The following is a 17,003-nucleotide window of genomic DNA, read 5'->3' as shown; positions in this document are numbered from 1 at the left end:
ACATTTGAGATATACCTTTGCTACAAGCAAAGAAGAAGTCTTACAGTAGAGGAAATGACAAAGGCTCGCAGGGCAGTACTTCACTTCCCTTGTGAGCCCCCAAGGGCTGCCGGTGTTGGGCTGAATCAGTGCTCTATTCTGGGGTAGTCAAATAGGCAGGCAGTACAATTTTGTGGAATATGTAAATGAACTTGCTCTCTGGGCAGCTCAGTTTAGAAGATCTTCCATGACTTCCCAATCAAGGTACAGAGTTGAGCCTACATCCCAGGCATCTCTGTAAGCCTCCTGAAGCCAGTGGTTCCCACATTCCCACGTCCAGAGTACTTGGGCCCCTACCCAGATTTGTTTACGGAACTCCTAGCTGATCCAAAGCCTTTGAAAATAACAAAGTCTTGAGGGTGGGGCACGCATGAGATTTTTCTCCTCTGCCAAATCAGGAACTGGGAAGAAACAAATAGATACTTCCCAAGTTAATCCTCTAGAGGGCGTTTGGCTTTACCTCGTTTTTCTACTTCCATGAGGTTTATTACTGTTATTCGCTATATAACTGAACATAATCATCAATCCCAAATTCTGCTGGCTTCCATGTGACCCTGACAACCAGCATGTATGCACTACATAGTTCACTCTGGTGCAGGTACAACCTTCCTCAAAAGGGGGGAGGCATTTTATCACAGCTGCGGGGATCAAGGAGAGATTTATGATAGTTACTAATGCAACTTACATCAGTGTCTTTGGAATTCTAATTAGATGATCAAACCTTTTGCAAATCATGACATTACATATGTGCTCCACACCTCACTGCAATGAGGGTAGTTTTTAAATGAGAGGATCTTCATGTCACAGGTAATGATGCATTGCTGATAATGAACTTGCAGAGAAATTCCTCCAATAAAAACCAGTTCGAAAAGACAGAGGTCATTTATCTTACTTTCTTTCCCAGTTTTCCATCTGAGTTTAAGAAGTCTGTTGTACAGAAGGTTGGTCTAATGTTTTTTCATTCTAGTAGCTGCATAAGGCTTCCTAACAAGCTCCACAAAATTTTTTTAAAATAAAGATTTATTTTATTTTTATTGGAAAGTCAGATATACAGAGAAGAGGAGACAAAGAGAGGAAGATCTTCCATCTGCTGATTCACTCCCCAAGTGGCTGCAATGGCCAGAGTTGAGCTGATCCAAAGCCAGGAGCAAGTTGTTTTTTCTGGGACTTCCACACAGGTGCAGGGTCCCAAGGCTTTGGGCTGTCCTCCACTGCTTTCCCAGGCCACAAGCAGGGAGCTGGATGGGAAGCAGGGCACAGGGACACAAACCAGTGCCCTGGCATGTACAAAGTGAGGACTTCAGCCACCTGGCCACCATGCCAGGCCCACAAGCTCCAAAGTTTAATGACTTGTCCTACCTACTTATATTTTCCCCCTAAATCCTAGAAGCAAATCAGAAGTTTTAATAATGGAAAGTGACTGGAAAGAAGCATATATTTAGGAGACAATGAGATAGATAGCAGGTTCAACACCTAGGAACAGTACCTCTCAGGACATTCTGATTGATAACCTATGCATTCAAAGAGGTATTCGAAGAGAAACAAATTGCTTACTGTTAACCCAGACCTATTTCCCAGTAATAAATAGGTGTGCTCTTTACCCATCAAATAATGGCTCCAATGCCCTTCAATATCAGTGGATGAGAAATGGGTGTCACCCTCTGTATCCTGCCAGATAACCCGATTCCTTGAGGTGGAGATCTGAGCCCTTCACATCCCAGCACAAGGAAATACATGTGGCTTACTTACCATGATGTACGACACCCTTCAACCCGTGGATAATAGGATCCAGCGCGGAATTGTCCCTCGGACTGACCTACATGTAAAGGAAACATGATTGGTTAAATCTATTCTGACATCAGACACAACAGCTTCAGTTTAATCTTCTAAAGAGATGGGGCAAAAAATAGATGTTATTTAGCAAGCTGCTTAGGTCTCACTTATAGCATAGCTTTCCCCAAATGCAAGAGATTTATGATACAACAGAATCAAGTGCGGAAGTCTAAATCAAAAGAAACTTCTCAGAATACATTATAACGGTAGAGAAACAACACAGACCAGCAAAACCTTAAGACTTTTTGCTTGCCTTGTTTTATTAAGAGGAGGTCCTGATGGGCTAAAAAGTCATGGAGAGACATCAGAGGGCAAAGCATCATTAACCAAGTCAGCCAGTACCTTCTGGCGACTGGGATTATGTTTTGGAAAATGCATCAGTTCCCTGCCAGCCTATTACATTCATAAGGTTCCCAATTTCCAGTGAAAAATCACACACTTAAAGTGGCCCTTCTCAGAATTACTCAAAGCAAAAGATAAATGGAAAAGCATCTTAGAAAGACAGTGTCTCCTACCCTCATTTCTTTATGGACTTTTGAAAGATTTATTTATATTTATTGGACAGGAAGATTTACAAAGAGAAGGAGAAATAGAGAGAAGGATCGTCCATCCACCGGTTCACTCCCCAAGTGGCTACAACAGGCTGAGCTGAGCTGATTCAAAGCCAGAAACCAGCAGTCTTTTCCTGGTCTCCAGCACAGGTGTAGGGTCCTAGGCAACAAGCAGGGTGCTGGATGGAAAAGGGAGCAGCTGGCACACGAACCGGCAGTGATGTGGGATCCTGGTAGATGCCAGGAGAGGATTTAGTCACTAGGTTAATCCACCGGACTCCTTTTCTGGACTTTCTAATCCCCTGCCAAAGTCAAGTCTCCTTGGTTTGATCTCTTCCACTGTCAATTTCTTGACACTACTGAGCAGAAATTCCACTCCTACCTTTTCAAGATTAAAATCCCATGCGCACACTACAGTTATGGCTTGAAGACTCTTTCTTTCGAAATCCCTTGAAATATTTATAAATGAAAGGAAATGGTGTCTAGACTCGCTGCAAAAAGAGTCCAAAAGTGGACAGCAGGGGGAGTGAGTGGAGCACAGATGCACAAAGAGTGACCTTGAAGCAATCATGTATGACCTTGAGTGGGAAGTACAAAGACAGGACATGCTTCCATTCTCTTTTACTTCTGTGTCCATGAAAAAAATTTCCAAAATGAAGAGTTTTTCCAAAAGCCATTATCTGTGATCAGCAAGCTCTCTGCCCTTCTTTTTTCTCAGGAATGGTATTTATATTTAATCCACTTCTAACATAATGAAGTTGACATATTGACAAACCTTTCACTGTGCAGCAAGACCCAACCTGATGCAGAAGGTTCCAGAGCCACCTTTAGAGGGAGTCCGACTGGCATCCACGTTCCCTTGTACAAACACCCCCGTAGTGTGCATTACTGGTTTGTTCTAACAGAAACCCACATTTACACATCCCTCTCTGTACCAGCATCTCCAGGTGGGAGTACGGGTTCTCAGATGAAACTGGCTGTGCTCTCTTGGGAGGATGGATGGCTGTGTCTGGTAACATTTTTGCCCATCACAGCTATGGGTTAACTGTTTAAGAAAAGGATGAAGAGCTATTAGAAAAGGAGTAGAGCTAGGGTAACTGCTGAGCACCTTAAAATTCTATAAAAGAGCCACCAATATTAATGGTGTAGAGCTTGGAATTGAGAAATACTATTTAGATGTTCTAAGTGCTACTCATGATTACACGTTGCTATTTGAAGTCTCAACTTAGACCTAAATGCAGAACACAGGTGCTATCATGCAGTGTTTATAGACTAGTGACATGACAGAGAGTTTCGTACTGTATTGTGAATGCTGTAAGTATGGAGAAAGGACCACTGAACAGACCCAAGTTTTACCAGATCACAAGGGTGGGATTCTGGGAGCTGGCATGAATATACCTCAAGCCAGGGGCCTGACACACACTGATGCATGAAACATTCTTGAAGACAAACACCCACAGCAAATAATCAAAATCTTATTTGCACCATTGCCAAAAACAGATTCATAGTATAAAAATGCAACATAAGAAAAACTAACTGGCATATGTGTCTGAATTTCAAAAGCCTGGAGTATAATAAAGTAAGAGTCCAAAGAAATGCCCCATATCTCAAGATAGTCTTCTAGAAGATGAGAGACCACAATGCAGGCACAGGCAGGGGCGATGGAGGTCCTGTCAGATACTGCCAGCTACTGGACCGCTGAGTCTGAGACCAGGAGGTCTCAGGTGAACACTGGCTCTGCACAGGGACCATCTAAGCTGCCCACAATCAGAACTGACCAGACAACCTATAGAATTAAAATTAAAACTGGTTGCTTCCGGTTTTAATAAACAGACCCCGTTTGAGAACAATTTAGTAGCTATTTAGTGTACGCAGAGGTAGAAGATGGAGGACGGGCTACAACAGCAATACTTTTGTTCACTAACATACTTTGCTTATGGTTAGTCTTAAAGGTTTCTAAATGGGCTTCCACACCACAAGACTCAGCACATTTGCTGCCTCCTGATTGGCTCATTTGACTCCTCCAGTGACATCATTCCTCAGCCACAGTAGCCCCCTGATCCCCAGTTTGGCTTTCTGAGGTTTTGGTTACTCATGGTCAACCAGAGTCTGACAATATTAAATGGAAAATTTAGGAATACATCCTTTCTAAGTTTTAAACTGCATGCCAGTCTGAGTAATACGATGAAATCTTGGGCTGTCCCATCCTGTGTTGCCTGGAAAGTGAACCAATGCTTTGCCGAGAATATCTGCAATGTATGTGTCACTTGCTGATTAGACAGTGACCAGCCATCTCTCTTCAGATCAACCACCACATCACAGGGCTTGCATTGTTCTACTTCCTTTTTGTTGATGCTTATGTATTTTTGTGATAAACTGATAAACTCAACTTTATCATACATTAAAAAAACCCCACAATATACGAGGATAATTCACAAAGTTCATGAAAGATGGAATTAAAAGGTAAGTTTCTGATGCTGGCACTGCAGCACAGCAAAGTACTGCCCGCTCCATTCCTATCCCATTTGAGTTCTGCCTGCTCCACTTTCCATTCAGCTCCCTGCTAAAATAATGTTTGGAAAAGCAGTGAAGAATGGCCAAAGTTCCTGGGCCCTCGCCACCCAATAGGAGACCTGGACAGAGTTCAGGCCACTTGGGTTCACGCTGGCCGAGCCCTGGTCACTGTGGCTGCTTGAGGAGTGAGTTTGAGAATGGGAGCTCTCTCTCTAAATTCTGGCTTTCAAACAAAATAGGTCACTAATTCCTAAAAATGATTTATTTGTAAGGCAGAGCTACTGAGAGATGCAGTCAGAAAGAGATGATTCAGGTTTACTTCCCGAAGGGCCACAAGGGTTGGAGCTGGGCCAACCCGAGATGGGAGCCAGCAGCTTTTGCAGGGTCTCCTACATATATGCAGGGGTCCAAGCACTGAAGCCATTCTCTGCTGCTTTCCAAGGCACATCAACACAGAGTAACATTGAAAGCAGAGCAGCCAGGACTACAATTGGTGCCCAGGTGGAATGCTGACACTGCAGTTGACAGATTTACCCACCATGCTGCAACACTGGCCTCAGTAGTTAATTTTTAAAGAGTTGCTTCTTTTAGTACTTTCAACTTTGAAATCCATGCCTAATTTTTTCATAACCATTTTCTCATGAAATTTTGGTAGATGCTATACATGCATGATCAAAAACATTTCTGGATCAAAAGTCTTGTATGCTTTTTTTTTTAAACCATAATTTTCTGAAGCAGCCTGCATTTACGGCCAGTGTTATCTCAAGTATTGGGTACCCACTGGGAGCACTAAAATGTATCCTCTATGGATAAGGGGGTGCACCTGTCCTTTGAACTTGCACCCAAAGGAAAGGGGGTGTGCTTGCAGTTAGGAGAAAGCTTTAATACATTTAGTTTTATCTGATGGTGTGAAGGCTCCCAATTCCTCCACAACTGACACTCACCAGCAATATTTGTAATCTATCCAAGAAAACCAGCAGGCAACCCAGGCAGGTGCAATCTCTGATCATTTGTGATCATACCTTCTCTGAGTTTGATACTCAAGCCAGGCCTCACCCAAGCTCCAAAGTCAGCCCCCAGACTCTAAGCAGTCATCACATTATTCCCCACTATTCGTACCAGCCTCACTCTGCTGGCTGATACGGTTGGCACTGAGAAGAGGGATGCTGGGAAATGCAGAGAGAAGAACAGTGATGATTGGCTGGCCCGAGTAACTCATTAATAATGCTGAGATCATGTTCCCGTTCATGCCTTAGTTCCAAAGCTCAGGATTCAAAATAGCATGCTAATAAGTGAATCTGTTCCAGCAAAGCACAACACAAACGCAACTAATTCCTTCCACTCACTGTTTCAACTGATTTGCCGCTTAAAAATATCCTTGAACACAAGCTAAGCAATTTGTGCGACTTTTCAAACATGACAACAACAAAGGCAGCTTCACCGGCCGTTCTTGTTCTGTTCTTCTTCCAGGTTAGAGAAGGTCTAGAGACAGGAAAGCCAAAATGTTTAACCCTTTGAGGGCTTGATTTCCTCATCCGAGAAATGGGGATACAATCTAATAGTGTTATGATGAAGATGAAATGTGTGAAAGTTAGAATATAATGCTGACTACAGAGTACTGGCTAAGGGGTAGATAATATTGGGTAACAAGTCAACCCAACCCGAAATGCTAACGTTTATCTTTTTTTAAAGATTTATTTAATTTTATTGCAAAGTCAGATATATAGAGAACGAGAAACAGAGAGGAAAATCTTCCGTGCATTGATTCACTCCCCAAGTGGCCACAACAGCTGGAGCTGAGCCGATCTGGAGCCAGGAGCCAGAAGTTTCTTCTGGGTCTCCCACACGGGTATAGGAACCCAAGGCTTTGGGATGTCTTCAACTGCTTTCCCAGGCCACAAGCAGGGAGCTGGATGGGAAGTGGAGCTGCCAGGATTAGAACCAGCGCCCATATGGAATCCTGGCGTGTGCAAGGCGAGAACTTCAGTCACTAGGCTATTGAGCCGGGCCCAAGAAATGCTGAAAATTAAATGAATGTCCAAAAGCCTTTTTAACCATGGGCCCCTCAATGTGCATGATACTCAAAGTAATACCTCTGTCTGAGTTTAAATTTCAAAAATTCCAGATGTATGTTTTATTTGACATGTGCTCAATTTTGTAATAGGCTTCTCCCTTTAAAGCCACATGGAGAGTTTTCCTGGTGTTTGAAAGTTGCTTCCTTCCACTTTAAGATCAAAGGAGTTCTGCAGTAATATGGAGACAGCAATAATCGTACAAATGAACTTAAAATGGACTAGAAGAAACAGACATCCTTCTTCCCGCAGAGTTGGTGCTCTCATGGCAAAACTTTGCTCCTGGCACTTTCATTTCAGGGCAGCTTTCCGTGGCATTAGTCATCTTCAAAAAGAGGGCACACAGACATGACACAGGGCTCTGAATGAAAGCTTTTCAGTTGTTTTAGATATAACCAAAGTACACAGAGACTGGCAATACAGGAAATCCTAACTCATACTTTTACACTGAAGGCCAAGTTCATATGAATGCAGATGACATCTACCCTTTCCAACATTCTCTTCTGAAATAGGGGCTCACCGTAAAGAAGCAAGCAACTAACTGTCAAGTTAGTGTCACGTTGCCAATCGTTTCCAAGAGATGTGTTTGTGATCCAGGCTCGCCAGCAGCCTCCTTTATTTCTGTTCCAAGCAAAATGGCACAGAGGCAGGAAGGCCCCATCAGCCTGCACGTGGCTGCCAAGGTCTTTCCTGCCCCCTGTGCCATTTGGCCCTTGTCTTAGATCCTAATAATTTTCAATATATCATGTCCTGGCCATCTGCTAAATAGGATGGCCAAGATAACCTACTTGCCTTGAATCCGACATTGCCAGCTGCTCCTTTAGTTCCATGAATGTCATACTTAGCCAGTATCTTCTGCTGGGAAAAGGGATTTATGGCTATAGATGGTGAATGGTTTTTCTGTTAACCATGGCTGTGGGGGAAAGTGACAGTCTCCGCACAGGCTTCCTAATGGCTGAGATGCTCATCTGTCACCCTCATGGTTTAGCCAGTGACTGGGGTTCAGGATCTCAGGAGGGGGGACAAGCCCTTTCCTGTGACATCTGTCTCTCTCCTGTTGCAGAAAGATTGCTGGGACTTCCATCATCCCGATGTCAGCATCTTTGGTTACCATTCACCAGCGTTTGGTTCCAGCTGCTGCTAAAAGTTCCTGGCATAAACCATTCTGAAGTGGGCTGTTTTCACACCCTTGCATTTCATCTCACCCTTACCTGGAGACAGAATACTCGCAAGCCTCCTCTAGTAATAAATTAAACACTTGTCACTCATTTAAGGAATATGCCTATGTCCAAGGCAACCATTCTGTGATGACCTCACTCACCGCTATGCCATATGTCAAGCATTCTTTCTTTCCAGACCCTTCTTTGTAATGCCCACAAATAGCACCTGTCTTCTTACAAAGCCTATAGATCTAGTTCCCGATGTTGAAAGTTCTCTTTTCCCTTCTAACAGTACAACATCATTTTCTTTTCTCCCCTGTTTGCCATCATAGAAAGCAGAATCAGGGGTATCCCAAGCTGTCAGGGCCTGGAGTCAGAGAGCAAACCAGAGACACAGTTCAGAATGAGGCAACAACAACAACAAAAATGAATTCTGCAGCACTGGAGGACTTTTGTGAAATGAAAAGATTTTAACGTCACCAGAGTTAACTACCATCAAGTAATCAAGTGTGGAATCTTTGGTCCACAGGAGGGCTTCACATTCAGCTTCCTCAATTCCAGCATCACACATTAGGCCTAAGATAATATATATGTAAAACACCCGAGAGGCTTCTCACAGAGCCCCTGTCAGAGGGAAGTGCATGGCCCAGAATCGTCATTCATTTGCCAGCACCTGACAGGGACAGACTCCTGGGATTAGCTTCCCTGGGCACAGGACAACCCTCCTAATTCCTGTCACAGGAAGGGATTATTATGGAAAGGAAACACAATTATAAACGCTGATAGGATTCACTCTAAATGAAACTTCAGCAAGGCCATGGTTTACTTACTGTTAATTCATACTATTAGTGGGAACTAGTCAATTCCCAAGTTTACTCATCTCCAGGGATTTGAGATTCGTGGCCAGAGAAAGCCAACTGAGGAGATCAACGCTGTGCCCTGAGTCTGCTTCAGCTGACTTTTCTCTGAGCCCTGGCTTCAACTCTCCAGCCCAACAGAGTATCTGACTTCAAACCCTCCTATTTGGCATGGAGAAGGCCATTTCTGAAAAAACCAACTGCTCTGGGCAACCGCAACAAGGCCGGCAGAAAATCTGCACAGCTGAAGATCTCACCAGCAGCAGGCTTGCTTGTTGGCCATAGGGGTGATTACTCATCCCCACGGGGACCAAACTGTCCTGTGCATGGTGTGCAGGTCCATTTCCTATGGGTTCATACTCATCCAGCAGCCCATTTCTAAGGGAACTAGCAGAAAAAGAGAATGGAGGCAGCCTGGAGCACCTGGCAAATAGCCCTGCCCTGGGGGTTACAAGGTGAATTATGTCCTTTGTCTTTTTAATGCATTGTCAAGGTCTTCCCAAACTGGAAAGAAGTTAAAAGAAAATTCTGACTTAGCAAAGCATACTGTGCAGTCCTAAACCACAATGTGAATCACTTCACGACCTTTGAATTTTTTTTTTTTTTAAGAAAGTGAAAAAGTGTGAGATCAGGGGGAACCTCAGGGAAGAGGTGCTTATGTGCAGCACACAGATGTGTCTCCAGATAGCTCAGGAGTCGCTCTGCAGTCTGGGACAGGTCCAACTTTGCCTTGTTAGTAACCTGTCCATGTTCTGAAAAGCCCCAAGAATATCAAAGGCTTAGGGGAGAAAGCAGAGCCCACTGTGTCCACACAGAGCAAGGGACTTCAACCAGAACACGTTAGATGTGAACTCTCACCCATGCTTTTTCATTCCCTCCAAGCAAAAAGCTGCTCAGGGCACTCCACAGACAAAAGACTGAGAATCCAGAAAGTGCTGTGTGGGGACTGCTTCAAATTCGCTCCATGCACGAGGCAGGAGGAAGAGAGGAGACAAGGCTTATTGGATCAAAGGGGCTGCCAGATTGATAGTCTGCTGTAAAGGCGCCTCCTTAGGAGCAGCTAAGGACATCAGCTTGTATTTTTAGGGATGAGGAAGATTTAGGTAAATACTCCATAGGTGTCATCTATAAAAGGTTGAGATGACCTGATGCAACTGTACATCGTGGCAGGATGCCCTTAATCCAAATCATAAGCACCCTTCTCTTTTAAACTCCTACACTCCTATTCTGGCCCTTGTGTCATCTCTTGCACTTGAGCATGGGCTGGATGGAGCAGGTTTCTTTCATCCAGTAACATGAGGCAAAAGCAGAGGGATGTTTTCATTACAAAAGATTCTAACCTCCATCTTCCTAGTAGATGTCACTATTGCCCACTGGGCTGGCATGCTTTGGTGAAGTTAATGGTCGGGTTCGAGAAGTCCACATAACAAGGGACTAAAGGTGGCCTCTGAACTTAGTTAAAGCCCTCAAGGAACTGGTTTCTACCAACAGCCTGAGTGAGCTTGGAAGCAGATGGCTCCCTTGTTGAACTTTCAGATGAGATTGCAACCCTTCCCAACCTTATGAAAAGCAAAGGATCAGAGGGCCCACAGACACTGGGATAACCAGTATGCTTTGTGCACTGCTTAATGCTAAGTTTGTAGTACGCAATAAATGATGGATCACATGCCAAAAACCAGATTACAGAACAGGAAAAGCTATTGGTCAGAGCACAGTGCTCACCCCTCACAGAGCTTATGGTCTACTTCCTTTGTTTGTTTTTAACAGATAGGCAGGTTTACAGAGAGAAAGATCTTGTGTCTGCTGGTTCACTCCTCAAGAGTCCACAATGGCCAGAGGCTAGCTGATCCAAAGCTCAGATCCAGGAGCTTCCTCTGGGTTTCCCATGTGCACGCAAGGTCCCAAGGCTTTGGACCACCTTAACTGCTTTCACAGGCCACAAGCAGGGAGCTGGATGGAAAGAAAATACAGCAGCTGGGACATGAACAGGTGCCCATATGGGATCCCAGCACATGCAAGGCAAGGATTTAGTCACTGAACCATCATGCCAGGCCCTGATGGTTTACTTCTACCCCACACAGTCAGGTTTGGGAAAGAGTTTGCACTAATTCTAATTTGCTTACACCTCTGCACCAGCCATTTCCAACCCTCTGAAGCAGCTCTCATCCTTGATGGAGCACAGCTGTTATGTTCCATCACAGTCTAGAGTTTGAAAGGAAGGGATAGGCTTAGAATGTAAAATTCTTTCCAGTCCACTTGCTTAAAAAAATAATGAATGGACCCCACGTGGAGCAAAGAAGCATCAATGATCAATTCCAGGACAGAATCCCAGCAGTTCTGCAACTGAAACCAACAGAGGAAAATAATACACTGTAGTGTTGAGTGCAAGAGGTCTTCATAATGGAAGATGTCCCGAGGCAAGGTGCAGGGCATGACAGAGTGACCTGAGACTGTTGTTTCAGATTCACCGTGACCAAGTTCAGTGCAAATGAACTACACAGGCAATGCTTTTTAAACAAGGAGTATTTTTACTTGATTCCTTTTGGAGCACTGAATGATTGCCACCATAACATGGACTCTAAAGATTGATTAAGTATCAACTCCCTCTTTGAAGCAATACCTCAGAGATCAGTCCCTATTCCAACCATGTATGCCTGTAAGGTTTGCTGCCTGATGTTGTAATTGTCATTTAAGCTCCCCAACACCATCCTTTGAAATAAACCAGTTAACATCTCTGAACATTGCACTTGATCCAGGCACAAGGCAGTATAAACTGCTTTTAGGGATCTTCCATGAACATTGTCAGAGCACCTGCTGCAGCCTCTTAGTTAAGCAGAGAGTACAAACAGATTAAACAAACAAACATCTTTAAATCCATGAATGAGAAGGGCTCCTTGCAATTAAGGAGGAGTCTACACAAAGCCCATGCCTATCTCTGGAAGAACACAGAATAACGCTAACTGAAGAGTCCAGCTTTATGTTTAAAATGTACTTGAATTCAACAAAGGATAACATTAAATGGCAATGGGAAAAGAAACTTTCCCAGCAGGTCTTGATTGACAGAACGTGACATTCATTGCGTAACTACACGGAAAACAAGAAAAGTTTGTTCCCAGTAATCATGGTGTCACTGGGCTGACTTGCTCTCCTTTGGGAAAATAATATGATTTCTCTACAGAGCATGTAGTCAATTTCTTTAAGCAACAGTGCTCATATGCTCTCAATTCTACTGACAGTTCAATTGAAATAACTGGTGAGAAGGTGGAGGCAATATGTAATATTTGGGCAGGAAGAGGCTTATTTTACATAAACTGATGTTGACAAATAACCTGGGACTAAATGGTTCTTTAGAAAATAATGTAGATAATCTTCTGTAGGTCAATGTGATCAGATCATTTGACATGGCTACCTGTGTATATGAGGGGATTGGACCTGGAAAGCTTTTTTGGAGGTTCTAGCAGGCAAGCACAGCTACTCGCTTAACCTTGACAAAAGATTGGTCCTGGGCCTGGCGGCATGGTCTAGTGGCTAACGTCCTCACCTTGAATGCACCAGGATCCCGTATCGGCGCCGGTTCTAATCCAGGTGGACCCACTTCCCATCCAGCTCCCTGCTTGAGGCCTGGGAAAGCAGTCAAGGATGGCCCAAAGCCTTGGGACCCTGCACCCATGTGGGATACCCAGAAGAAGTTCCTGGATCCTGGCTTCAGATCGGCATAGCACTGGCCATTGTGCTCACTTGGGGAGTGAATCATTGGGCGGAAGATCTTCCTCTGTGTCTCTCCTCCTCTCTGTATATCTGACTTTCCAATAAATAAAAAAAATCATTAAAAAAAAAAAGATTGGTCCTTCTCTAGTGGGGTTGGTCGTCCTCTTAGACTGAGTCCACAGTGTCGGGGGGAGGCACACATGGAGTGGTGAGGGAAGGAGGCAACACCTACCTAGCCAGCCAGATCAGCTGATTCCACCCTGAGGACCAATGGGGTGACAGATGTCACAGCCAGATCACCCTCACATCCTATGAGGGTACTCGGAAGTTTACAGCACAAGCCAAACTTATGTGGTATCGATTAAGCCACACTCGTGATACCTGCATCTCATATGGACGCTGACTCCCACCTACTTAACTTCTGTTCCAAGTCCCTGCTAATATGTGTGGGAGAGCAGCGGAAGATGACCCAAGTATGTGAGTTCCCACAGGGGGAGATCTGTATGAAGTTTCTTGGCTTCAGCCTGGTCCTGTTCCATTACTTGGAGACTGAATTAGCAGATGGAAGATTTCTGTCTCTCCCTTTTTCTGTGTAGCTTTGCCTTTTTAGATAAACAAATCTTTATAAAAAGTTTATAAAAGGATGTTTATTTTGGTGCAAGAACTTTTGAATATGAAGAGTCCTCAAAAAGTTCATGGAAAATGTGTACTATGAAAAAATTTTGCTAAATTTCAAATATGTCTCGCACCCAAAAAAACTTAATTCTATTTTCCCTTAACTTTTAAATGTATCCTCATGTAAGAACATTGGTCATGTGCAAGATATTTGAAATGAGATTAGCAGACCCAAGTGCAAAACCCTACTATTGGACTTCACAGCTACTCAGACATGCAAGGTTACTTACAATCCTTAAACATTAAAAAAAATAATAATTTAGTTATTTGAAAAGGAGGTGGAGACAGACAGACAGAGAGGAGAGTACTCCCATTCACTGATTCACTCATAAAAGCATGTAATGTGGCCCGGCACGATGGCGCAGTGGTTAAGGTCCTCGCCTTGCACGCCCAGGATCCCATATGGGCGCCGGTTCTATCCCAGCGGCCCCGCTTCCCTTCCAGCTCCCTGCCTGTGGCCTGGGAAAGCAGTCGAGGATGGCCCAAGGCTTTGGGACCCTGTACCCGCGTGGGAGACCCAGAAGAGGCACCTGGCTTCGGATTGGCATAGTATGGGCCGTTGCACTCACTTGGGGAGTGAATCATCGGACGGAAGATCTTCCTCTCTGTATATCCGCCTTTCCAATAAAAAAATAATAAAAATAAATCTTAAAAAAAAAAAAAGCATGTAATGGCCCAGGCTGGCCCAAAGCAGAAATGGTAATCAGAACGTCAAGCTCAATGCAGGGTTCCCAGCTGGGTGGCAGTAGCACAATTTCTTGGGCCATCACCACTGCCTCCCCAAATCTGCACTAACAGGAGGCTGGAGTGAGGAGCCAGGCTCGGAGTTTAAGCCAGGCACTCCTCTGTGGGGTGTGGGCATTTTAAACCCCGCGCTGAGCTGGCTCCTTCTTGAACTTTCTAAAGTGCCTCAATCTGAGCATTTCACTGTAGTGAATGGCCTGTGCCATTCCTGCTGACCACAATGCTTGTCTCTTGGCTCTCTGCAGATGGCTGCTCAGTTCAACTCATACGACTTCCCCAGCACTCTTTGTTCCTTCCAAGCACCACTTCACCCTGTCAATTCCTGAAGCTCAAGGTGCAGACTGGTTTGTGGGTGCCTGGAAGGAAAGCCAGGACGCAGGGGCCTTGGAGCTTACATGGGTTGTGGATCCTTACATACCTCCCACTACCCTTATCCAGTTCTCTTCCACTCAAATGACACTTCTTTCCTCAGAGCACTCAACTCCATGTGAGTGTAATGAACTGTCTCAATGTCAGCTTCCAAGCAAATCATAAAGGTGGGCTTTGGTTTTGCTTTCTGAAATGATTAAAAAGTAGGATGATATTTGGAAAGGGAAAATCATAAAAACAGTTTGAAAGCCAAATAATTAAGCCTCCAGTCTTTTCTGCATCAGAATTTGCTTCTCCTTGATCTTCAAAGGCATGTTGTCACAGCTCAAATCAAAGTGCCATGGCACCATTTCAGCATAGTACGTAAAGCTGCCACATGTAGCACCAGCATCCTATATGGACACTGGTATGAGTCTCAGCTGCTTCACTTCCCTTCTAGCTTCCTCCAAATGTTCCTGGGAAAGACGCTGAAGAAAGTTCACGTACTTGGGACAGTGTACCCACACAGGAGATCCAGAAGAAGCTCCTATCTCTTGGCTCCAACATGCCCCAGACTGTTGCAGCCATGTGTGGAATAAACCAATGGATGGAAGAGCACTCTCTTTAAATCTTTAAAAATAAAAGCTTAGGAAAAAACCCATCACAGTCCCATCACTGTTAAGGTGTAACAAAGGTCAGCGTACTTAGGACCTGGGAACAAATCCCACATATTCTCTGCTGTTGAAAATTAAGTTTTCCTGGAACACAATCAAGTTCATTCATCACAGATCATGTGTAATGGCTTCTCTGTTCAACATCAGGACTGTGCACTCGGGCCTGAGACCTCACAGCCTGCAATGAGTTTGGCCCTTTGCAGAAAACTATTGTCAATTCCAGTTTTCAGCAAGTATGTTACATAACCCTAACCCTAAATCTAAGGTTCCTCAATCTGGAAAAAAGACTTTCTAACACTGACTCATTTATAGGGCTGTCAACTTAGTCAACTGAGTCAATTCATGGAAAGAAGCATAGGGTTAGGAATACAGAAAGACTTCAATAACATTCCACCTTCGGGCAAGGCTTTGGTACAGTTCTTAAAGACACCACATAGCATATCACATCACCTAACAGAGAATGGAAGTTTGAATCGCAGCTCTGCTTCCATTTTCAGCTTCCTGCTAATATGCACCCTGGAAAGGCAGCAGGTGATGGCTCAAGCCCTTGCATCCTTGCTGCCCAGGTAGAAAGCCCTGGCTTTAGTTCCTGGTTCCTGGCTTTGGTTTGGCCCAGCTGTTGCAGGTATGTGAAGAATGAACCAAGAGATGGAAGCTCCCTCTCTCTGTGTCCCTCTGATTCACTCTCTGCATTTCAAATAACATGAAAATAAAGTCATGAATCATCAATTCATTTTAAAAGGTTCTTTATAAAAATGAATTATTATTATCATTGCTAAACTGCTTAATGCTAAACCATTACTCATCTTTGCATCAATTCATCAACTCACTCAAGAACTCACACATTCAACCAATGTCATCTAAGCAGCTAATAAGTACCAACAATTCCATTCAGATATATTGAACTACCAATATAGCAGTTAGGTGAACAAAAACAAAAACAGAAAATGGAACTTTTTTGTCCATAAGGTCTCATAGTCGATGTGTTTTGTAACAGTATCAACAGGCACAGCATTGAGTGCTATGTCAGTAGAAGTATCAGTTGCACTTTGTTTGAAGTTGTACTAAAACAGGGAGCCTAGGGCCTGCCCAGCAATTGCATTCAAAAATCTTTAGGGGAATGACTGATGATGACTTGGTTTCATAACCAAGCAGGCTTCCAACAATAACACAGAAATGGCATCAGTCTTGAGAGATGATCTTTCATGTCTATTTGTAAACATCATATACAAAGAGCTCCAAAACCCAGAAACAACTCATCATGGGCATGATGTTCATTCAGGCCTTGGTATCACTGCAAAGGGGATTCAAAAACATTGGTAGTGCACAGGGATATGTGAGAGCGCTCTGAGAATGCTAATGTGGCCACGCACAACCCTGACCCCTAAAGCACTGTGCAAGAATTCTCAGGCTGCAACAGTACACAGACCGACCTGCCCGAAGGCAGCTTGTCAGCTAACTTGAGAAGGCCTGTTAAGTTCCCAAACTTTATTTTTCTAATTCCAGATAAAACCTTTATTTATAAAGCACACTGCATGCTCCATTGCCTTCTTGAATATAATTTAAACCTCTGCAAATGATTAAGAAGGTCCTTGAGAATAATAATTGGGTGGCCAGATTGTAATAAAGCAAAAGTCTCCAAGGGTAAGCTCTGTGCTGAGTATTTCAGAAGGAAGGGACAGACTGACTCTTCAGGAGAGTGGTTCAGTGGGTATAGTGTGTGCGCTTCAGCACCTGGGTATAGTAACGTGTGCACTGCTTTCTCTGCACCTTTAAAATTGCTTTAAAATTGTTGGCTGTTTTCTTAATCTCATCAGATAACTGGCTG

At 43.9% G+C, this 17,003-nt stretch overlaps 1 protein-coding gene across 2 annotated transcripts in view; it reads right to left on the bottom strand.

The window, feature by feature from the left end:
• Window positions 1–17,003, bottom strand: part of PTPRG (protein tyrosine phosphatase receptor type G) — a 678,048-nt gene that overhangs the window by 146,294 nt on the left and 514,751 nt on the right. For both annotated transcript variants that reach the window (XM_040994746.1, XM_040994747.1), the window contains exon 6: window positions 1,789–1,855. In XM_040994746.1, coding sequence (XP_040850680.1) covers window positions 1,789–1,855 — 67 coding nt within the window. The remainder of the gene's footprint in view (window positions 1–1,788; window positions 1,856–17,003) is intronic.

This window comes from Ochotona curzoniae, unplaced genomic scaffold (assembly GCF_017591425.1).
Source record: "Ochotona curzoniae isolate NIBS_2020 unplaced genomic scaffold, NIBS_Ocur_1.0 contig_908, whole genome shotgun sequence".
Classification (NCBI taxonomy): Eukaryota; Metazoa; Chordata; class Mammalia; order Lagomorpha; family Ochotonidae; genus Ochotona; species Ochotona curzoniae.
The sequence above is the reverse complement of the archived record's forward strand: the minus strand, read 5'-3'. Positions and strand labels throughout refer to the sequence as shown.